Source organism: Lolium perenne, chromosome 4 (assembly GCF_019359855.2).
Source record: "Lolium perenne isolate Kyuss_39 chromosome 4, Kyuss_2.0, whole genome shotgun sequence".
NCBI classification, from domain to species: Eukaryota; Viridiplantae; Streptophyta; class Magnoliopsida; order Poales; family Poaceae; genus Lolium; species Lolium perenne.
The window spans coordinates 158,528,024-158,551,867 of NC_067247.2; the positions used below are offsets into that span (position 1 = coordinate 158,528,024).

Below are 23,844 nucleotides of genomic sequence, written 5' to 3' on the forward strand. Positions count from 1 at the left end.
CAGATGAGTAAGCCAGATCGTGGCCTTAATCTGCCACCTCTTAAAGTGCACACCGGTAAACTTATTCGGCCTCAGTGCATCAGCAAAACCAGCCATAGTTAACTCAGGAAATTTCCTATAATTATGTTTTTGGAATGTTGGATAATTAGGCACAATTTGCATGATTAATTCCAGAATATAAACATGATGATAGCAACTACTAACATGTGAAACTTGAACATACTAGATGCATCAATCAACATGAGTAGTAGCAACGCAAACGGTAAAACATCCATCGCTAAACAGATCGAGATATGTCGCACGCACCGATCTGGTGGAGGTGGCGGTGGAGGTGTAGCAGATGATGTCACATCAGTAACGTTGTTGATGACAACATGCACGACGGGTCGAAGTAGATGACGTTGAATACGACGGTAGGCAGCACCGCCCGACTTAGACGGAAGAGGACCCTTGATGAAGAACTTGAGCAGTCGCGCAGAGCGCTTCCCAAAAACTTAATTCGCCCTCTCCCGTACAGGATCGCAAGAGCGAGCGGTTCCAGAGACTTGCTCTCCCGTTCGCCGATGCACGTCGACACGCGGGATGTAGTAAGCTACGATGGCGGCGCAAGCAGAGAAAGGTGAGAAAATCCTAACTTGTGTATTACATGTGTTTCTGCAGTAGCAAGGCAAGAGATTATATAGGCTCACGAAACCCTAGGCAACGTGGGCCACGCCCACGTCGCGTGCACGTTTCGTGTCGGTTACAGATAGCCCACGGTCCGGGAGCGACCCAAATCGACTAGCTGCGACGCGTCCGTTTAGGACTCTGTTCGTTTTCCTGAACTGCAAAAAGTACGGAAAGTCTCGGCTCGAGGCTCAATCCACTTACCACGAGCGCGGCACGGCGCGTGTCGTGACGTGACGGGACAATGTCGAGTCGAGTCGAGATGAGCTAGCGAGGAGGAGCGCGCGTGAGCCACTCCTCTTCTCAGTCACTTACTAGTGGTGGAACAACCCACCTTACAAGGTGGTCCAACTTGCTCCCAACTTTCCATATGGGACTAAACTTCCCACTTCTTGCCACTCCCTAGTGAGCTGCCACCCACTTTGGCTCAAACTCACATGGGCTGCCACTATGTGGGCTTTGAGATTTATAAGAAAATATGAAATCTAATATTGACCACTAAATGTGGGTCCAATATTTCAACAGATCAACTGGACGAAGGCGACGTTGAATAAGTATACTAGCGAGGCGACGGGCTGAATATGGCAAGGATCTGGAAGATATCCACGGCGTGAATGGAATGGAGGCTAGGACCTTCTCACGCCAACCGCTGCATCACGCAGTTCAACGCCGCCAGATGCGTCGGGGGAGACAAGTGGATCGGGAAGTGGAACGTCGGTGGTGTCGTGCGGCGGGGAGGAACCACGGAGTACGGAGGTGGGGAGGAATTTAGGTGGTGTTGGAGGAGCGTCTGTGGGGGCTGGTAGAGATTTGGGCCGGCGATGACAGGGTCGATGGAGTAAGGGGAGGGAGCACGTAAGGTGTATTTTGTTGGGAGGGCAAATGAGTCATTGGCGGCGTTGGACGAAAGTGTGATGAAAAAGATTCGGTTCGGTGGAAGGGTAAAATGGTCATATGAAAAATATGTAGGACGAAACCTTTGACCAGAGGAAACAGAACAAGTTTCTCTTTTTTTATTATAGCAGAGATAGAGATAGAGATAGAGATAGAGATAGAATGAGTTTAAGTAGAAAAAACTCGTAGATAGATAATAGAATATATATCTTCATGTTTTGTTGAAAAGATATCTTGTGAAATAAAAAGATGATGTGCTAAAAAGGGCTTTTCTAGGCTTATACGGAGGCAAGATCAGATCATACTGGAAAGCATTTCGCATTTCTTTTTTAGCTAGCTAACTAACTTTTTTCGGAAGTTAGAAAAGGAAACTTGGTAAAACGCGTTGGAAGCTGCAGGAAGATCTGACGCGTGCGGCGTGTAGTAGAATCGAACCGAAGGTGAAGGAGAAGGACGAGCTAACAAACCACCAGCAAAATCACGGCGCGCTTTCCCCGCAAATCTCACGCGCTCCCGTCCCCGCCGTTTCAACATCCTACCCACTATTCCCCCTCCTCCTCCTCCCCCAGATCCCAAATCACCATCGCCACTCCTGCCTGCCTGCAACCAAACAAAAAACCCCCGCTGAATCCACTCCTGCCACTGCCACCGCCGCCGCCGTCACCATGCACCCCTCCTCCTCCTCGTCGGCGGCCCACCCGCCGGACGGCTCCAAGCCCCCGCAGCCGGCCGCCCCGGCCATGGGCTACCCGGCCAACGCCGCGCCCAACCCCAACTCCAACACCGCCTACTACGCCGCCGCGCCGCCCCCCGCCGCCAACGCCAACGCCAACGGCACGTCCGCCTTCGGCGTCGCCTACCCGTACCCAGCCCCCCCTCCCCAACACCACCACCACCACCCGCCCCCTCCCCCGCAGCACCCCTACCACCACCACCAGTACCACAACCCCTACCACGCGCCCCCACCCCCACCGCCGACCTGCCTGCGCCGCCTCCTCGCGCTCGTCGTCGCCGCCTTCCTCCTCCTCGGCGCCGCCACCTTCATCGTCTGGCTGCTCCTCCGCCCGCGCGCGCCCGCCTTCTCCCTCGCCACGCTCGCGCTCTCCCGCGTCGCCTACTCCCCCGCCAACTCCAACCTCTCCGCCGCCTTCGACGCCTCCTTCCTCGCCGACAACCCCAACGCCAAGCTCACCGTCTCCTACTCCTCCCTGCTCGCCTCCGTCGCGCTCGCCCCCTCGTCCCCGATCGCCGTCACCTCCCTCCCGCCCTTCGTGCAGGCGCCCCGCAGCAGCACCGCGCTCCCCTTCCGCCTCCAGGTCGACGGGGCCTATGTGGGCCCCGACGAGGCCGCGCCGCTCAAGAGCGGGGCCAACGGGGGCGCCATGGAGGTCCAGGTCAGGCTCACGGCCGTCGCCGTCTTCGATCGAGGGGGCTGGCGCACGCGACGGAGGGTCATGAGGGTCATCTGCGAAGACGTGCCCGTCACTTTCCGTGGGAGGAACGCCACCGACGCCAAATTTGAGGGACCACCGCGCCGATGCGAAGTTTACTTGTGAAGGTACTGCCTCTCCTCTCACTAGTTGCCCTAGTAGTACTCTACTGCTACTTGTTAATTTACATCCGAACTTTCCGTATGGAGTATTTGGAAGAGCAGCGATGTGTCTCTGTTTCTGTATATTCATTCCTCATGACTTGGTTTGCGCAAGTGGAAATATGGTCGAGATTTTGGTCAACCACACAATGTGTTTGCCCTTTCAAGTGGAAGGGAGAAGAAGGAACCACAGCTTCACTGCGTCAAAGTCTTACTCTAGTGTCCAAGTGAAATGTCAACGGGACTGAGAGAATCACACTATTGTAGAACACTAAAAATTTTACTAGTAACGAGTCCAACAGATGCATAATAACCTTCGTCTATTGGTACTATTAGTCAAAGTTAGGCAATAGAATATCTCCCAGACTATTAGTCAGCTTCTTTTTTTATAGTTTTGTGACCACATATAGTCAAACCAAAGAAGACCATCAGTTAATAATCCCCACTGTCATCCTTGATGTCTCAGTCGAATGAGATTCTCTATTATTTAAAAAATGCAAGCCATCCTCTCTACTAGGTAATCTGTATGAGCTGGATGCGTGGCTCGGTTACCATTTTGTTTTGGGACAATTTTTAACTCCATTTTGTTTTCTTATCTCCAAAATGGCTGGGAAGCTTAGACACTGATGGATATAGACTTGCCAGAATATATATATAGCTTTAAATAAGTATGATCTATGGTACGATTTTAGCCGTCGTCATAGATGTTGTATGTGCATTCTAAATTCTTTTTCTGATGGATTCTTAGTTGTTTGAGGCCAAGATCTAGACAGTAAATATTGTCAGGTGCTTTCTCTATTTTAATTGCATAGAGAAATGGATATAGTAGTAGTTTGTGCAGAATTTCTGATTGCTGCAATTCAGAAATAGAACAATTGTTACATGAAGGTTAATTTTAGGCACACGCCGTATCTCTGATTGAGCTTAGGTACTTGCTGTGAATTTTCTCTTTTCATGATATAAACCTGTACATTGGCATGTAGCTTCATGGACTTGATGTTCAGGGTCCCCATAGCGATAGGCTGAACTGAGATATGTACCGAATGAATTTTTTTAGGTGTGCATTCTCAGTTCAACCCTTGTATTAATGCACAATACCTCACCCAAAACCTGGAAAACAAAAGGAGGATAGGGCATTGTCTTGGATCTGACTTATTTATTGACAGATCTCACTCCACTGGTATGCTCGTCAAGATGAGTGTGTTAAGTTCTTGTATAGACTGTCCATACAGGTGTTCTTTTTGTTAGCGGTAAAATCGGGACTTAAGAAAGATTTTGCCTTATACTGTAGTTGCCTGAGCTTTACTTGAAACTTTGCAGTCATAAGAGAGAATGAGTATAATCTAGCTACGCCGTTAACCTCTGTTACCATTATTAAGATATGGAGAATATGTTATGCTTGTGCCTTGATGGTCAGCGATTCTTCTTGAAGTTCTTCTGCGTGGCTAAGTTCCCATATAATAAGTTCTAAAATATCGCTGAATTATTATTTTCGGACTATGATTACCTGCGAGAACATATGTTTGCATTTCTGCATCCTCCTAGAAACCTAAATAATTGACTACTAGACTACACTCTCTGATTGTTATGTTTACCGCTGTTAGGAAACCCCATGAATCGTAGCTTGGGTGCTACAGTGTAACAGCAGGAAGCTTTCTTTTGTTTCTGTTTCCTTAATTGTTGCTTGAAAGGAACTTTATTCGCACTGTTCTTTTCTTCATGTTATCGTTAGTGCCTTACTATTGTACTCCAGCTGCATATAGTGCTTCTCCCGTTTTGTCCATGTGCTTAGTACCACTTTTTTACTTTGCATATGTTGATGGTGCACTTGTTCATTGTCAGCAGCTCTGTCACAGATGATGTTTAATGTCACAAGACTACAGAATCATATACATGTATAACAAATCAAAACGTTTAGCTGATTGTCTTCTGAATATTGCTACACCACGACCGTGCACCAACGTTAAAAACAAGACTATTAGTTGAGACAGTTGAGATTGCCTTGTGGTGTATTCTAAGTATATTCTGGTTGTCTAGTATTTAAACTCAGTTGTGCACCCTTTAGGATATCTATCATAGTTGACTGTTTGCTCTTGTCCCTTACCAGGATCATCCATGGCTGTTGACTACTCAAGATGTTAATCTAAGGGACTATCTTCAATATGCACAAGAAGTTAACTGGCTCTATGAGAAGTTGGCCAGCAACTGATTCATGAGTAATGAGTGGGTAACTTACCTGCCTGTCAATAGAATTCGCGACAAGGAAGATTCTGGAATGATTATAATGCTTAATGGTAGTATTTGAGTTTTTCACCTATTGCGTGAACGGATGTCGAATATAGCGACCGAGTGCTAATGTTGGAAATACTTAGCAAGAAAGATAATCAATGGTTGCTAATTTGCTTGATGAGAGAACTTCAGACATGTTTGGCCTCAGGGGGCCTTCGTACTTTAATTTACTACAGCTTAAGAAATGCTCTAACCACGTATTGTGCTCATGGTTTATGTTTTTTTTTATGTCTAGGATCTTTGTTGTCATTTGTAGCTTGGTTAACAAAATTGCCAGAAAAATAGTTCTGTTGTTTATTTAGGATGGGCTGTTAGGTGAGATGGGCTTCTTAGTTTTAGCTCCTTTGTTGGCTACAGATGTATGTCCAACATGACGTTTCTTATATGGACTGATAAGCTTCGGGAGCATGGTGTTGTAGACTAGTTGTGTAACCATTTCAGAATCGTCTGGTCGAAAGGAACTTTTGTGTTCTGCATTTAAGTGTTTTAGAGAAAAGGCACTATGCCTTGTTTTTACAACAAAGCAACTTTGCGTTTAAGTCTTGAGTGGCACTGTGACAGTAACTCGAACCAGTGCTCTCTGCGTGGATGGAATCCGGTTCGTACTACTTGGAAAATGTTGTTCAGTGCGGTCTTGCTGTACATCATGTTGTTAATCTTCTGAGCGGAACAGCTAGTGTTCTTCTGTCATTAAAATTACCCGAACAATGCTAAGCAGGCCCTGCAGATTTAAAGGGACATAATATATGAAATCCCTAGGCAACTTTCTTGATTTCCCTCGTAAAATTGGATTAGCCTTCAAAACCTTTGCTTCAATCACACGCATCAGCACAGCCACGTCCTCACACTATCTGAATTTAGCTGATAGTTGGTGCCAACCTTTGAAAGTGGGAATTAGGTTGTTCCTGAATTCACTTGTTTAGTCAGATGCAGAAGGCAGTTTCTTGCAAGGGTCTTCTCTTCTTTTATAGTAGCATGTCGGTGCCATATCTAGAAGAGGAATGGTGTTTCCTGTTTAAGCTCGTTGAGCCATTGACGGAGCAATTTTGCAGTGGATGATAATATATGTGCACAACAAATGCAGGGATCCAAGTTTTGTTTAGCTTCAGACGAAGTTGGTGTAATCTTCACGAGCGGTGGTGGTTACAGGCAGTCAGGCAGTGTGATCATCCATGTCTCCGTTCCTAACTTTTCCTTTTGCAAAGTATTGTTGTTAACCGGTGTTCGCCGTTAAAGCCAACTCCTGTCTTTGGCTGGATGTTTGTTTGATATTCCCATGGAAAGCATTGTCGTCATTATTACTTAAGAAAGATCCATCCAATAATTATCAGGGGGCAGTCAACATTACAAATTGATACAACCTGGTATGAGCCATTATCTTCCAGGCAGGGCTCGTGGCATGCCAGACATGTTTCAGAAGACAGTGTCCCTGGTTTATTGAGCCCCATGTAGCGCTTGTGCAGCAAGATGCTGCACCGGCCTCACGCGAGGGCCACACCACGTTTCAATTAGTATCTTTCTTCGTACTACCTCCTAGCCTTTGAGGCGCCGCAGACACTTGTGTTGTACTCTGCGTCAGTGGAGCCTTTTAAAGGCTTGACCGTGAAGCGTCAACATAGCGAGATCTATCAACATCTAGGGTGATAAATCAATAAACTGGATTTCATCGTGACATAATAGCGAAATCTATCAACATATAGGGTAGTAAATCAGTAAACCAGATTCATCGTGACATATGCTTCTTTTTTATCTGAAGAAACTTTCCTTCATTTACAGAAGTCGATGATGGAGGGTACAATGTAACCTTGCAAACCCATTGCAAAGTGTTTCAATATCCAAATTGACAAGTGTACCATGACAAATTGGGGAGTAGCATTTGTGCTTTGGTGGGGTAAATGGACTGTTGACAAGTTAATGTTACTTGGATGCTAGATCATCATTGTTCTTGCAGAACACACATGCTTTTAATTTCCCAAGTGGCTCAGCTCAGCTTTGGTGGTGGTCATGTATGCAGCGCAAGTGACAGGATATGGGCAATGGTGCGGCCTAGGTGTCTAGGTGAGCAGCCACAACGCTCCATGACCGGCTGGTTGTTAGGATGTCTATTGTGAAGTGGACTGAAGAAGAGGAAGACGGTGACCTAATGTTAGGGGTGGTTCACTAGAATCTGCCTGCCTAACCCCGGTCCCCGGTTTTGCTTTCCCCTGTTTGAATTTGGAAGATTTGAGCGTGTCGGATTACACAAGCTTTTAGCGAAGGGATGATGGGGACGTCGGAGGTTTTGTCACTTGAGATAGGATTGCAAGGGGTTGGTTGGGGAATGGCCTGGAGTTGTCCTGGGGAGGATGATCTTATCTCCTGTCCGAATGGGGGCCATGAGATATGCACCTGTCCGTACTCCGTAGCACAAGTTCTTTGGAGCTCTTCATTTTTCCTACACTGGAGAGAACATAATGAGTTATGGAGATTTGACTCTAGGTATAGCTTAATTACTACCTGCATGGCTTTCTCTTCCGACGAGAAAAAGAAGTCGTACAGGTAAAAGACTTGCAGTAAACGGGGCAAAAGGCAAAAGCTTTGTGTTTCTTTCTTGAAGAATAGGCTCTCAAGAGTAGGAGTAACCGGCGGTAAAGGTTGGGTCAAATGGGTCGCGTTTGTGTTAGTGAAAGGTGATTGCACCAGTGAAGAGAGATACTCCTAATGATAGGAGATGGTTTATCAAATGAGTTCGCCATCGATCGTTTCCTTTTCTCTGCGAATGCGACGGCCACAGGGAAGGAGAAGTCCTTGTCATCCTTTCTCACCCATCGGCGCGCACGACTTACGACATGGCAACATATAGGTCTCTCTCAACATCCGATGGACCTGGAAAAAAGAAGTTTTAGGTCTTTCAAGCATTTCGTGACCCACTGCTGCTAACTTACTATTCAGCTAATTTATTTATTTATTAGGTCGCTGGATTTGGTGGAGCTTGACAAACTGACAAGTAGTTAGTGGACACTGTATGCACCAGAACGAAACGACTGATCGATCCACGAAAGCCTTGGCGCTCACGCAGGCAGCCTAGGCACCGGGAACCAGGTGTGCAGTGCAAGGGCAGAAAAGGTAAACCGTTAGGCCGATGATGATGGAGCACATTCGATTCGAGGCCGCTTCTGTCGTAAGGCCATCTCCAACGGGGCGACCCATCCTGCGCCCGCGCGTTCGGATGGGTCGAGCCGGATAAAATCCCGGCCCAACGCGGGGACGCACCGCATAAGCGGACGGCCGCGGAGTCCGGAACGACGCAAACCCGCCCAAATCTGGGCCGGGTTTGCGTGGCCGCGGATGGCACGCGGCGTCCTCGCGTGTCCGCCTCGTCGCGTGGTGGCCCACTGTCGGTGCCCCGGTCCTATTAAATGTGGATCGGGAAGGGGACTGTCCCTATCCGGTCCCCACTCTCCACTACGGCCGCACGCGCTGAAGCTCGGAAGCTTCCGCGCCGCCATGGCCCCGGCGCGAGTTCCGGCCGTCCGCCAACGACCACGAGGCCGGCGGCCGGCGGCGCCGTTCGCCATGGGCCCGCCGGCGACGCCAGACGCGAGCGGATCTACGTCACCGTAGCGGTGGCGCGGATGTTCGGGGACGCCGGCGTCCCAATGCCGTGGGGACGTGCACCTCCCCCACGGCCGGCACTGAGCCCAGATCGGGTTCCGGTGCCGCCCATCCCGATCTCCTCGGCCGCGCCGCGTCGCGGAGATCCGGAGGCGCCGCGCGCAGCTGCCGGCGGACCTCAGCAGGACCCCGCATACGGTGACGCAAGTCCCAACCGGGACTTGTGGTTCGAGGTGGAGCACGATGCGCGCCGGCACACGTGCTTCACCTCCGCGACGGTGCGGCCTCGCGCGTAGCCACGCACACCGCAAGGCGGGCTGGCCGCCGCCCCGGCGGCCTCTACATCGGCGAGCAGCCCCGGGCCCCGCACCAGCCCCCGGGCCCGGGAGGAGGAGGACGACCGGAGGCTGCGGGCGGCGCTCGCGGCGTCCGCGAGCAGAGCGATCTCGACGAGCTGGCCAAATGGCCGCACCTCGCCGAGACGCCGCGCGCCTCCGCGGCCTGAGAAGGCGGCCGGGAAGGCCCGGGAGGACGCCAGGCGGAGGCGTGGGCCTTCCTCGAGCCGGCGCGCCGTCAGAGGAGGCAACGCGTTAGGGCGGCGCTCCGGAGGAGGAGGAGCGCCGGGCCGCGCGCTGGCGGAGGAGGAGCGCGGCCACGCGCCGCGGCGGAGGAGCAGCTCCGGCAGAGTCCGCGCGGAGGGCACGGCTGCGCAGGCCGGCGAGCCCGCCGAACCCGCACTCCGCCTGGGAAAGGGCGCAGTGGTCGCCCTGGCCGGAGTCCCCGGTGCCCTCCGGCGTTTCGAGCCGGGGGGCGTCGTCGTCATCGACGCCGACGACGACGAGTACTACTGGGGGTAGTACTGCCGGCGGCCACCGTGTGCTCGCAAACCCTATCTAGGGTTTTTTTTTTTTAGTTTAAAGCCCATATAGGGCTTTCTTTTGTGTAAAAATTGCCCAAAATAGGGCTAAGTTTAACTAACCAGTAGTTTAAATTTATTTTTTGTTGTTTTTATTTTTCATTTTCATTTATGTTTTTTTATTACATATGCGGTGCGTCCGCGCGTTGAGCGCACCGTGCAACCCAAACGGACACGCGAACGCGGGCCACTGTTCGGGTGTCCGCTTGGCCACCTAAACGGCCCAAAACGAACGGCCCAGCGCGTCCGTTTGGGTCAGCCGGTTGGAGATGCCCTAACCACCGCATGTTCATCACTTCATCGCGAGTGTGTGCTCCGAGAGTAGCTAACTAGAACCGCGTGAATGGACTCTGCAACGCGACCTACCGTGTGGAATGAAGTTGCTACTCTCGGCGCCAGAGGACGGCGAAGCTTCCTTGCCCTCCCGATCCAGCCTCAACTTGCCCGATGCGTCTAGGCAAGACGGCGATTTACACAAAAATAACCAAAAGTGAAAAAAAGAGCATAAACTAACCCTCCGGCCAAACTATTTCACCAATCTAACCCTTTTGTGTTGCGCCCTTCTCATGGGCGTCACACATGGCAGTGTGGCGCCCGTGCCTCCGGCGCCACTCTCCCAGCCGACGTGGCGCCCTCGACGCTGAGCTGGCGCGCCGATCCGACGTGGCAAGATGTGTGGCGCCGCTCCCATCGGCGCCACACTGTGAACCCGTGGCGCCGCTCGGAAGGGCGCCACACATCCACTGAAGTGTGGCGCCCGCGCCCGCCCCAGCCCGAGCTCTCCTCTTCTTCTCTGTTGTTTTCTTCTCTGCAAGCAAGAAATCGCCGCCGCCGCCCGCCTCACCTTCGTCCCCCCACCAAATCCACCAAGGATTCGTCAGATCTGGCCGGCCAACTCCTTCCTCATCCATTCCTCAAGGTATTCCCCTTCGATTCCCTCCGATTCATCCACTAGTGTAGGTGGATTTGGTAGATTTGGATATGAACCCTAGACATGGAAATTTATGTTGGTGGATTTGGATATGAACCATAGATATGGAAATTAATGTTGGTGGAATCTACATTGTAGTCTATGTGTTTGAACCAAAGATTTGTTTGAACCCTAGATATGAAATTTTACATGTATGTGTTCAAACCCTATGTATGTATGTGTTGAAATGTCTAATATTTGTCTAGCAAATGCATTCAAATGTGTTATGTATGCCTAGTATTTGTGATGCAATAACTCATATTTGTTAGGAATGGCTCATAATATGGTGTTCTATCCCTAGATATGAATGTATATGTATGTATATAATGTATGTGTGATGGCTTATTTGGATATATTCTCATGTATGTGTTGCTCATATTTGTTAGGAATGGCTCATAATATGGTGTATTTATGTAAACATGTAGGATGGTGTGGCTCCTAGATCAAGAGTATGACAGGGAACACCGGGCTTTTCATATGACAGAGAGGACAACGGATCTTCACCCTTTGAAGATTCGTTACCATGGCACAGTGGATATGGCGTATGACGAGAGGTACACGAAGTTCATACAGCCTACCGGTCTTCTCCCGTTCATATCGCTTGTAAGCCGTGGGGGGCCGAACATGAACGCCGCGGCAGTCATCGCCCTTGTCGACCGGTGTAGGCCGGAGACGCACACCTTCCACTTGAGGGCCGGCGAGATGACCCCTACTCTCCAGGATGTTTCCATGATCCTTGGACTTCCTATTCAGGGCGAGCCACTGTGTATGAACACAGCTTCTGATGGGTGGCGCCAGCAGATGGAGGCGCTTATTGGCATGGCTCCTCCGTCGCCAGCAGATCCAAAGGCGTGAGCTCCCGCCGGCGCAGCTTTCTCTTGGATCGGGCTTAACTTTGCACAATGCCCTCAAGGGGCCAACGAGGACACTATCAGGACGTACACCCGCGTGTACTTGTGGTACATGATTTCGAGGACTCTCTTTCCTGACAGTGGTGGGAAGCTGGCCCATTGGTGTTGGCTCAAGGCGCTTACGGCACCGGTGGAGTTGGGGAACAGCGGCACTTGCCTACCTCTACCGGCAGGTGATGATTTCTTGTATGTACTATTCTTCTATAGTAGTGTGCTAGACAAAGTACTAACCAATTGTATTATGTACGCAGTTGGACGAAGCTTGTCGCAGGACTGGGAGCGGCGGTATTAGTGGATGCTTGCTCCTACTTTCCGTATGGAGCTGGGACCGCCTATCAGTTGGGCGGCCTAGGAAACTCACCGAGAGGCCATGGCCTCATCACCATGACAACCTTGATCGGGAGCCCACTTGGGCATACCTTTGAGACAATGTCTCCGAGATGATGAGCGATCCAAAGATCATGTACATGCACTACACTGAGGAGTTGGACACTCTTACCGCTGAGCAGGTAACCGATCACTCTTTTGCAATCCGAATTCATAAATTCTACTGGCATGTTGTAAATTCTGAAATATTTGTATGCTGCAGGTGGATTGGGAGCCATATGGGACCTACTACCGTATTGGCGCGGGGATGCCTGACCTCAACCACAAGTGCCTTGAGGAGGCGCGGTTCTGGCGTATGCGCTGCCCACTCATATGCATGTGGCTTGTTGAATACCACCAGCCGCACAGAGTGATGAGACAGTTTGGGCTGTATCAGGAGTGCCCACCTCAGTGGCAAGACACGGACCACACGCTTCGTAGGTAAACTTCTGAAATCATGTGATTGAAGATTCTTGATTGAAGAGGTAGAATATAACTTGTTGATTCTTGCAGGCTTGATAGGCAGCGGCAGAGGAAGATCACAAATTGGCATGTCCATCATAGCGGCCACGTCACAGCGTTCCAACACTGTTTGGAAGCGATACGGAATGCTGGCCCTGTGGAGATTGTGCCTCATGACTTGGCTGCTTTCAACAACTATCTCCAATGGTTCCATCAAAGCACGCGTATCGAGTTAGTGAAACACGCGTATGATGACGACATCTTGGACAACCCCATCGAGTTCGATGAGGTTGCGCAAAGCCAGCACGACATCTATGCTCGCAAAGGGAGATCGACTTCTATTGCTTCCGAGCTGAACTTCGTGGTAATGGATGATACGTCTCCAACGTATCTATAATTTCTGATGTTCCATGCTTGTTTTATGACAATACCTATATGTTTTGTTCACACTTTATGATGATTTTATGCGTTTTCCGGAACTAACCTATTGACGAGATGCCGAAGTGCCAGTTCCTGTTTTCTGCTGTTTTTGGTTTCAGAAATCCTAGTAAGGAAATATTCTCGGAATTGGACGAAATCAACGCCCAGCATCTTATAATTCCACGAAGCTTCCAGAACACCCGAGAGGCACCAGAGGGGAGCCCTGGGGGCCCCACACGCCAGGTCGGCGCGGCCAGAGGGGGGGCCGCGCCACCCTATTGTGTGGCCCCACCAGGGACCTTCCGAGGCCGCCCTTCCGCCTACTTAAGGACTCCGTCGCGAAAACCCTATACGAATAAGCGACGGTACGAGAAACCTTCCAGAGCCGCCGCCATCGCGAAGCCAAGATTTGGGGGACAGAAGTCTCTGTTCCGGCACGCCGCCGGGACGGGGAAGTGCCCCCGGAAGGCATCTCCATCGACACCACCGCCATCTTCATCACCGCTGTTGTCTCCCATGAGGAGGGTGTAGTTCTCCTCGAGGCTAAGGGGCTGTACCGGTAGCTATGTGGTTAATCTCTCTTCCATGTACTTCAATACAATGATCTCATGAGCTGCCTTACATGATTGAGATTCATATGAGTTTTGTATCACTATTAATCTATGTGCTACTCTAGTGATGTTATTAAAGTACTCTATTCCTCTTTCATGATGTAATGGTGACAGTGTGTGCATCATGTAGTACTTGGCGTAGTTTATGATTGTGATCTCTTGTAGATTATGAAGTTAACTATTACTATGATGGTATTTATGTGATCTATTTCTCCTTTCATAGTGTGATGGTGACAGTGTGCATGCTATGTTAGTACTTGGTATAATTGCGTTGATCTATCATGCACTCTAAGGTTATTTAAATATGAATATCGAATGTTGTGGAGCTTGTTAACTCCGGCATTGAGGTGCTCTTGTAGCCCTACACAATTAATGGTGTTCATCATCCAACAATAGAGTGTAGAGTGGTTTTATTATGTGATCAATGTTGAGAGTGTCCACTAGTGAAAGTATGATCCCTAGGCCTTGTTCCCAAATACTGCAATCATCGCTTGGTTACTGTTTTACTGCATATGTACTTCCTGCAATATTACCACCATCAACCACACGCCAGTTGTAGACATCAGCTATTTTCTGGCGCCATTACTACTGCTCATATTCATTCATACCACTTGTATTTCACTATCTCTTCGCCGAACTAGTGCACCTATACATCTGACAAGTGTATTGGGTGTGTTGGGGACACAAGAGACTTCTTGCATTGTGCTCGCAGGGTTGCTTGAGAGGGATATCTTTGACCTCTTCCTCCCTGAGTTCGATTAACCTTGGGTGATCCACTTAAGGGAAAACTTGTTGCTGTTCTACAAACCTCTGCTCTTGGAGGCCCAACACTGTCTACAGAAAAAGAAGCGTGAGTAGACGTCAAGCTATTTTCTAGCGCCGTTGCCGGGGAACGAAGGAAAGCTACACCATTTCCTCCCTCGTCAACCACGCGCCAGTCCTGGACAACATCAATGGATTCTCTCATTAACTAGTACATCATCTACATTGCCATGTGCTCGCTTAAATTGTGTATAATATATTTGTCACAGCGGTCGGAGATCCAAAAAATAGCTGACGAGTGCGAGGTTATGTGGGATCAGAGCCTTAGAGATGAAAAGCCTGTCGGACCGTTGCGGCATTTCATTAAGGTACGATCACCAACTTTGAATGTATGCTATTATGTTCGGGTGGCTTTGTAACCATGACTGCCATGACGCAGAACACTGCACGAAAGATGCGGCGGTTAGCCAACTTGCTAGGTTGCCGCGACGCTGAAATCGCTACATCCTCTTCTGAAGAGCCGGAGGTATGGACTATTTTGTTGGTGTCAAACATGTTCTTACTAATTTCAACTTTTGTAATCTCATGTGTTCATGTTTGTGAAGATTCCTGACGACGACGCCATTTTGAGTCAAAGCATTAGTCGCGGCAAGAAGCAGGCCACACGGTCAGCTTACCAGTTGAAGCCAAGGGGCAAGGCTCCAAACCGATACACTCCGGAGGATTATGTCAACTGAGGAAAGAAGGTTGTGATTGAGGAGGATGAGGCGCCGCCGCGGAGATCATCTTTGAGGAGGATGAGGAACGATGAGCCGTTATCTTCAGAGGAGGAGGAGGAGGAGCAGGAGCAGGAGCACCAGAAACAAGAGCCACAGCAGCAGACGAAAAGGATGGCCGTCCGGAAGCAGCCCGAGGGGAGGGGACGTCGGGGATAGATGGATTTGTGTTGTAAACTCTATGTCATTGCTACGTGTTGTGAACTATATGTCATTTCGAACCATGTCTATTGTTGCTACATGTTGTTTGAATCTATGTGCTTCGATGTGATCTATGATGTGTGCTATGTGCATGATGTGTGTAAGAAATTGCTATTGAAATTTCTATTGTTGTGTTCAAAACTGTTCAAATAAGGCAAGAATTTTCATTGTTTTAACACAAGTCAATGTGTGGCGCCTTTCCCACTGGCGCCACAATGCACTGTGTGGCGCCCATGGCGCCGGCGCCACACATGTCAACTTATATCAACTTTTGGGTCGAAAACATCCAGGGGCTCCGGATGATTAGTCCTTAGCCGTTTTGGCGAGCCTCTTTGTGTGGCGCCCGTGGCATCGGCGCCACACTGCGGCACACAAAGAGCCTCACAAAACGGCTAAGTCCCAGACGATGGAGCGGCGCCACATATCCTGCCACGTCGGATCGGCGCACCAGCTCAGCATCGAGGGCGCCACGTCGGCTGGGAGAGTGGCGCCGGAGGCACGGGCGCCACACTGCCATGTGTGGCGCCCATGAGAGGGGCACCACACAAAAGGGTTAGATGGGTGAAATAGTTTGGTCGGAGGGTCAGTTTGTGCTTTTTTTTTCACTTATGGGTTATTTCTGTGTAAATCGCCAGGCAAGACATGCGGTAGGTACATACCGTTACGGCGGGTGCCGCACGTGCTGTATGATCATGGGAACTTATTGGTCGTACTACTATTTTTGTCCAACAAAAATTATGAAGCGATCTTAATTCACCAGCCATCTTGCCGAGGGCTTCAGTACAAGAAACAAAGCAAACGATTTATTTTTTTAATAAAAAGTTAAATATACCGATTACAACTACCCTCTGAACAATGTTCTAACGATAATACGTATGCACACAACCAAAAAAAATAAAGAAGCTAAAAAGAAGAGATTTTGATCTATTCCTTCTAGCAGCAGTACAAAAACCACCAAGATCATATGTATTCACCGCGGAGAAAGTCCACGCTCTCAAAATAATGCCTTCAATAAAACTGTTGTGAGGCACACGCAATTAAGGATAGACAAATTCTTACCTTAAAAGGTAAGACTTTGAACTTCACATGTGTTGTCTGCTCCCACTAGCATACATCTACTACGAGTCTCGAATCACCATACAAATTCCTTGCCGTCACAAAGACTCGAACCACCATTACTTGTTCTCAGTTCTTGGCTTTCATGATATTATCCGTGTAATTCACCATCAAACGTAAAAGAAGTAACCCATGATGGCAATAGATAGCAGAGCTTCGCAACGCTCCCTTTTGAAACCAAATGGTCAGAAAAATGTAGTTGCGCACGACCGAATCTCATTCAATCCGACAATCTTCAGGCATGAGACGCGCAATCAAATGAAGTGGTCAACCAAACTAGGAAGCCAATGGAAAGTATGACCAAAGGCAAATCGCTGAGATTGTATTATCAACAACTAGGGTCATAGGATGTTGCGAGCTGTGTAATCAAGATCTCCCCTCGGTGGCTCCTTCTAGCCTTTATATATTAGGCTAGGTCTCGAAGTACACCTCGAGGTCGGTTACATCATATATGCCGGTTCACCCGATATGGGCCTAGCTTTTCTACTTACATACGAACTCGGCTTCAATTTCATGTTGGTTTCTTCATGGACCTTCGCCTATTCCTTTCTGAAGTTTGCACCAGAGATGGTAATATTGAGTACCCGGTACGGTATGCCTTGTCATACCCCGAGTAGGATATTTGTTTTATTAGTCGAGTAGAACCGTTTATGAAGATATTACTAGCTATAGATATTTACACATGTAAATTTACACTGAGATGCACTTTGATACTTCTACTAAGAGGCCCAATTTTTCAATAGATGGATGTTATTTTCTCATTCTTGTATGTTTCTTTAGATGTGGACGGAATTAATTTGTCATAATGTCTCAAAGTAAAATTACAAAAAAACATATTGTCATAGGAAATAGAGTTCTAGTTTAGCACTCACATGACCGTAGTGATAGAAATTTTGATTGTAAGACAGTAAAGTTTAAGTTATAACACCACCAACACATGTATGTGGTATATCTTGGCAAACTAAAAAATATTCTCAAATTAAATCAATTTTAATATTAATTAATACTTGGTGACAATGAATTGTAAAAAAGTAAAAGTGTTCGGTACAAATGGCACAACAATTGAAACCAATGTGATGCCCCTCCTTTTCTCGCTTGTGATGTTTGGTATACAAATATTCCATTGAATGTGATCGTAGAAATGAAACCATGGTTCCAACACAAAACGACTAACTAGATAGAGAGAATTCCTTATTTGGCCCTGTCTGAAGTTTGCCTTCCTTATTTGGCCTTGGTAAACTTTTTCTTCCTTTCATGACCCACAAAGTTTGGTTGGTTCCTTATTTAGCCCTCTAGTACAATTTAAGCACTAAGATGACTATTTTACCTCTGCTGCAATATGTGATGAAATTGCACTAAAAAGTTGTGATATACTAGTTGGTTATTAAAAAAAATGACCCCCACTGTGGCTGGCACCAGCTCACCAGTGCACGCTTTATTTGAAATTTTTGAGTTCCAAAAAAATCTCAAATTTATTCCGGAAATTACTCCAATTTTTTTGTATTTCCACAGCTCCAAAAAAATTGATATTCAATAGGCACAGAAATAGAGACAATCCGCAGGTACGCCAGAAATTTCAGCCCCAAATACATTGTATTTTAGAAGATACAAAAAAGAGAAATTTCTGACAGACTATACGTACACTATACACCTATATAATGTCAAATTTTTGTTTTTTTCCACGGACCAAAATAAAACGAGTTTCTGCCCGAAACATTGCACGTACATCCCAAGCATATACATGTATTTCCGGAATAAATTTGAGATTTTTATGAAACTGAAAAATTCAAATTTCGAAATTTTCAAATAAGAGTTGCACTGGTGCGCCAGTGCCAGCCATAGTGGGGTTCGTTGGCACGATCAGCAGAAGTTCAGCACTGAGGCCCCGATCAGTTTTTTTAATAACCAACTAGTATATCACAACTTTTTTAGTACAATTTCGTCACATATTGCAGCAGGGGCAAAATAGTTATCTTAGTGCTTAAATTGTACTAGAGGGCCAAATAAGGAACCAACCAAATTTCGTGGGTCATGAAGGAAAGAAAAAATTTGTCAGGGCCAAAAAAGGAAGGCAAACTTCATTCAGGGTCAAATAAGGAATTCTCTCAACTAGATATGGTGTGAAATTCTTATTACATTATAAAAATGTATACAAATGACTCCTTGTAAGAAATCCATGCTGGGATAACTTTCTCAAAGTCATCATGTAACCTTGATTACCAATGTAAGACATCAAATATGATTGCATCAAGTCATATTGTTCTTTACATTACAGATTACTTATCAATGTTGTAGTCATTGTTATATTTTTCTTAGATCTTTAGTGGAAAAAAGAGTAGTAAGAATTAGGTTATCCAATTTCTGTTGATTTTGACAAAACTGCCCCTTGATCAGAATTGCAAAAAAAACCTCTGAACCAAACTATTTCACAAAATTGATCCTTTTTGGGTAACCCCTTGTAAGGGTATTTTACTCTTATCCATTATTTTGGTAACTATGACACCGTGCTAGTGTATTTGGACTAATACATGTCTACAAGATGATTCCTAGGTATTAGCCAAAGAGGTATAATGGTGTATCAATGGAACAAGAAGGCAATGGAAGACCCCCACTTCGACGAAAAATCAACAAGGTTTTTCCAGAGCCTGGCCGGTCCCAGACCCGGTCAGACCGGCCCTGGCACCGGACGGCCCGGCGCCGACCGGCCCCAGCGCTTGTGCCATCCGGGCAGGATCCAGTAAAGGCTGGGCGAGCACCCGGTCAGCGTCCGGTCGCCAGCCCGTTTAGACCGGCCAATCCGGTCCATGTCCCGGTCGGACCGGGTTCCAGACCGGCTGCCCCGGCGCTCAACCGGACTTTGCGCTTGTGCCATTCGGGCGTGATCCAGTAAGCTCAGAAGCTCGTCCGGTCAAGACCCGGTCCCAGCTCCGGTTGAAACCGGCCGGTCCGGTCACAGGCCCGGTCTGACCGGCCTGTGCGCCGGCCAGTCCGGCGCCAGATCCGGTCGTCCGGGTTCCTCGAGGAATCTGATGAGGTGTCAAGTGAGCAACGGCCAGATTTCGAAGAACACTATAAATAGCCCTTCTCCTACCTCTAAAAAGTTAGGCACTACACTACAAGTTGTTCTTGAGCTCTCTCTCTCATACTCCATTGCTAGAAACATCAAAAGCCTCAGATCTCCCTCCTCCTCCCCCTAAACTCAAATCCCTCCGGGGAAACGATAGAGGAGGACCCGATCTACTGTTCTACCAAGCCAAATCTCATTCCCCCTTGTATTCATCAAGAAGCTTGCTCTCTAGGGTTCCGTGGAAACCCTAGGTGGGCATGAAGGGTCCGGAAGCATCCGGGCTGTGGATTTGCTCCGGACAAGATTGTGAAGGTTTGGAGGCTACCTCAAAGTCTACCACAAGTGAGTGAGCTATTCCTTCGTGGGATAGGCTCCGGAGAATAGGGTGAGCCTTCGTGGCGTGGGGAATCCTTCGTGGGACCTCCACCCCTCCAAACGTGACGTACCTTCTTGCAAAGGAAGGGAACACGAGAATACATCCTCGTCTCCGCGTGCTATCGGTTATCTCTAACCAAACTCCTTACTTGTGATTTAACTGCATGTGAGAGCCTTCGTGCTCGAGTTAGTTGTATCCTCATATAGGTTGTTTCACCTAGTTTGCATTAGGCTCACCTTTATATTCCGCAAAGCCTAATATTGCAAAGAAAGAATTAAAATTTGTAGAAACCTATTCACCCCCCCTCTAGGTTTACCATCTCTATACTTTCAATTGGTATCAGAGCCTGGACTCTTATTAAGGGCTTCACCGCCTTAAGGGTGAGATGGATAAACTATTCGAGGGTCTAGATGAAGACTCTAACCTTTCGGTTAAAGAGATGAAATCTAGATTCTTAGCATATGATGCCGAGAAGAAGAAAAAGGAGGATGCCCTACAAAGCCAAATGGCAGAGATGACTGCCATGCTTAAGAACTTGACTAGTGGGAATCCTAGTGGGGCTTCGGCCCCTCAAGGAAGTTTCCATGAAGTCAACCATGACTATCCCAAAAACACATCACCCATGCCTCATATAAACCATAGTGGGAATGTTCACCATTTTGATGGAACTCACTTTCCTTTTTGGAAATCTGCTATGGAATCTCTCATATTCGCAGCTGCAGTGTGGAGCTATGGGAGATCATAGTTCATGGATACCGGGAGCCACATGATCCCGCTCGGTTGAACTCCACCGAATTCTACAACCGTCAACTCAATGCCTCTGCACGTGACAAGATTAGAAGTCGCATCAACCGCAAGCTCCTTGATCAAGTCAATGACACTGACTCCGCTAAAGAGTTGTGGGATCGAATCGTAGTACTCCAAGAGGGGATCGATTTGATCCAATCAGCTCTTTATGAGACCGCAAAGAAAGAGGCTCACCAGTTCATGATTCGAGAAGGAGAATCTGTGGCCGATTCCTATGCAAGGCTTGGTGCTCTTAGAGTAAGAGGCAAAGGACTTGGAGTTGAGAAGTACAATGAAGGCTTCGAGATGAATGAAGCATTCATAAAGTCCAAGGTCATTGCTATGACTGCTGTCAAGCAACAAGACACCAACCTTGCACTCAACCTGCAAATCATGACCAAGAGTGCTGATCTGAACTCCGATGATCTAGTCTCCTATGTGGCCGCCAATGAAAACATGGCCAAGGCGGGAAAAAGGCTCATGGCAATGAACCGTGTTGATGAAGCCTCACACAACCATGAAGCGTCACACAACCTTGCTCTCAAAGCTAGAGCTGACCATGGAAGAGAACAAGACTATGAAATTGAAGAAGATGAAGAGATGACTTCAACTGAGATTGCTACCGACTTTGCTTTCTTTGCCAAGAAGTACAAGGGAAAGCTTCCAATGCTCCTCAATGACAAGAAGAAGAGAACTTGCTACAACTGTGATGAAGATAGCCACTTTGCAAATGAGTGCCCTTATGAGAAAAGGGTAGACAAGCCAAAGTTCATCAAAGGGGTCAAGCCAAGATTGAAGCCAAACCCAATCAACGATCGATACAAGAAGAACACGGGAAGAGCCTTTGTTGGAGCCGAGTACTTGTCCGATGAAGAAGAGGAAGATGATGAGAAGGAGGCCGGAGTGGCCGGTTTGGCTTTCTCTAAGCCCGGGTCACTCTTCACATATGACTACTCCAAGGATTACTCCACAGAGAATGATGTTGGTTCTTCCTTCATGGCAAGAACAACTCTAAATGATGACTCTGATGACTCTCCCTCCTCTACAATCATTGGCTCTTGTCTTATGGCAAGAGAAACCAAGGTAATGGAATCCCCACCTTCTTTATCTAGTGTTCTTGATGATGAAACTGAAAATCAAGAAGAACTAATTGTGTTTAAGGAACTTTACAATGTTAGATGCACCCTTCGTGGTGAAGCTCTTGTCAAGTTTGATTTCTTGATGGACTCTCTCAAAGAAAAGGATGAGTCCATTGAGGAATTAGAATATCAATTGGATGAAAAAGAACGGAGATTCAATCTCCTAAGACAAGAGCTAAAAACCGAAAGGTGCATATCTCAAGGCCTTAAGCAACAAATTGAAACTTATGAACTTGATAAAGTTAAGGACCTAGAAACTATTGATAGGGCTCAATCATTGACTCAAGAGCTCAATGCCTCAAAGGAGGAGCTTGAAGTTTCTCATGCTTCTCTCACTAGGGATCTTGACCACCTTGAAAGAGCTAACAAGCTTGTTAAGGATGAGCTCAAGAAACTTAGAGAGAACCATGACCTACTCCAAGAAACCTACAAAAAGGCTCTTGGATCAATGAAGGATCCCATTGTTGTTGAAAAGCTTGCTAGTTCCTCCACTTCTTTTACTAGTGAGCATGCTAAGCTTGTTGAGGAACATGTTCGTTTACAAGAGGAACTCTCCTTGCATGTTGAGACCAATGCATATCTTGAATCCTTGGTGACCAAATATGGTCTCGACTATCATCCTAATGAATCCTCTTATGAGCAAGCATCTATTCTTGAGGAAAATTTTAGGTTAACAAAGGAACTTGCAAAGTTCACCACCGCCAAGAACAAGATGGGATTGGATGACCTCTTGAGTAAGCAAAGGTCAAACAATCAAAAGTTTGGACTTGGATATACTCCCAAGTCCTATAAGAAGAACAACTACAAGAAAGAGAAGCCCGCTCAAGATAAGAACAAGAAGGTCACTAATGATGGCAAAGCCTCAAAGGGCAAAGCCACTAGTGGTGACCGCACGGGGCCAAACAATCACTATGCTTTATTTGTTGATTATTATGGTGATGTTTATGCTAACTATGCTGGTCCTCGTAATGGCTATGCTTATAGAGAGTACTCAATTTGGGTACTGATAGATATTGTTGCCATTGCAAAGGAACCCATTAATCGATGGGTTCCTAAATCCTCTACTTGATTTTGTAGGGGCATTCATCTGGTGGTCCAAAATGGGTGTTTGATAGTGGATGCACCAATCATATGACCGGAGGAAGAGGTGTGCTTGATCAATTCATTGAAGATATCAACAAGAAGTCAAGCATCACCTTTGGTGACAACTCAAAGGGAAAGGTACTTGGGTATGGCAAGGTTGCAATCTCTAAGGACTTGTGCCTTGAGACGGTCATGCTTGTTGAATCCCTTGGCTATAACTTTCTATATATCATCTTGTCGATGCCGGTTACAATTCATATTTTACTAATTATTGTGTGAAAGTCTTTAGGAGTGACAATCTCAAATTGGTTCTTGTTGGATATGTGGAGAACAACCTTTACGTGGTTGACCTCTCGAAAGAGAGCCCCTCTCCCTCCACATGTCTAATGGCGGCCAAGCATGACGAAGGTTGGTTGTGGCATCGCCGCCTTGGTCATGTCAACATGAGAAATCTTAAACAACTCCTAAAGGGTGAGCACATTGTGGGACTAACCGGCATTATTTTGAGAAAGATCGTGTTTGCAGTGCATGTGTAGCCGGAAAGCAACTCAAGAAGAAACATCCTATCAAGAGTATCGTCACCACATCTAGGCCTTTGGAGCTCCTTCATTTGGATCTCTTTGGGCCATCACATTATGATACTCTTGGTGGGAGAAAGTATGGACTTGTCATTGTTGATGATTACTCAAGATACTCTTGGGTCTTTCTCCTTAAGTCTAAGGACGAGACCCATAGAGAGTTCATCACCTTCGCCAAGAAAGCTCAACGTATGTACGAATCCGAGATCAAGGCGATTAGGACCGACAATGGCACCGAGTTCAAGAACTACACCATGCAAGAGTTTGTTG

General features: G+C 47.4%; 1 protein-coding gene across 1 annotated transcript; it reads left to right on the top strand.

Moving 5' to 3' along the window:
* Nucleotides 1-2,044: 2,044 nt before the first annotated feature.
* Nucleotides 2,045-5,633, top strand: LOC127294286 (uncharacterized protein At1g08160). Its single transcript, XM_051324070.2, has 2 exons — nucleotides 2,045-3,118; nucleotides 5,259-5,633. The coding sequence occupies exon 1, from the start codon at nucleotides 2,226-2,228 to the stop codon at nucleotides 3,114-3,116; it is 891 nt and encodes a 296-aa protein (XP_051180030.1). The 5' UTR covers nucleotides 2,045-2,225; the 3' UTR covers nucleotides 3,117-3,118; nucleotides 5,259-5,633.
* Nucleotides 5,634-23,844: the final 18,211 nt, after the last annotated feature.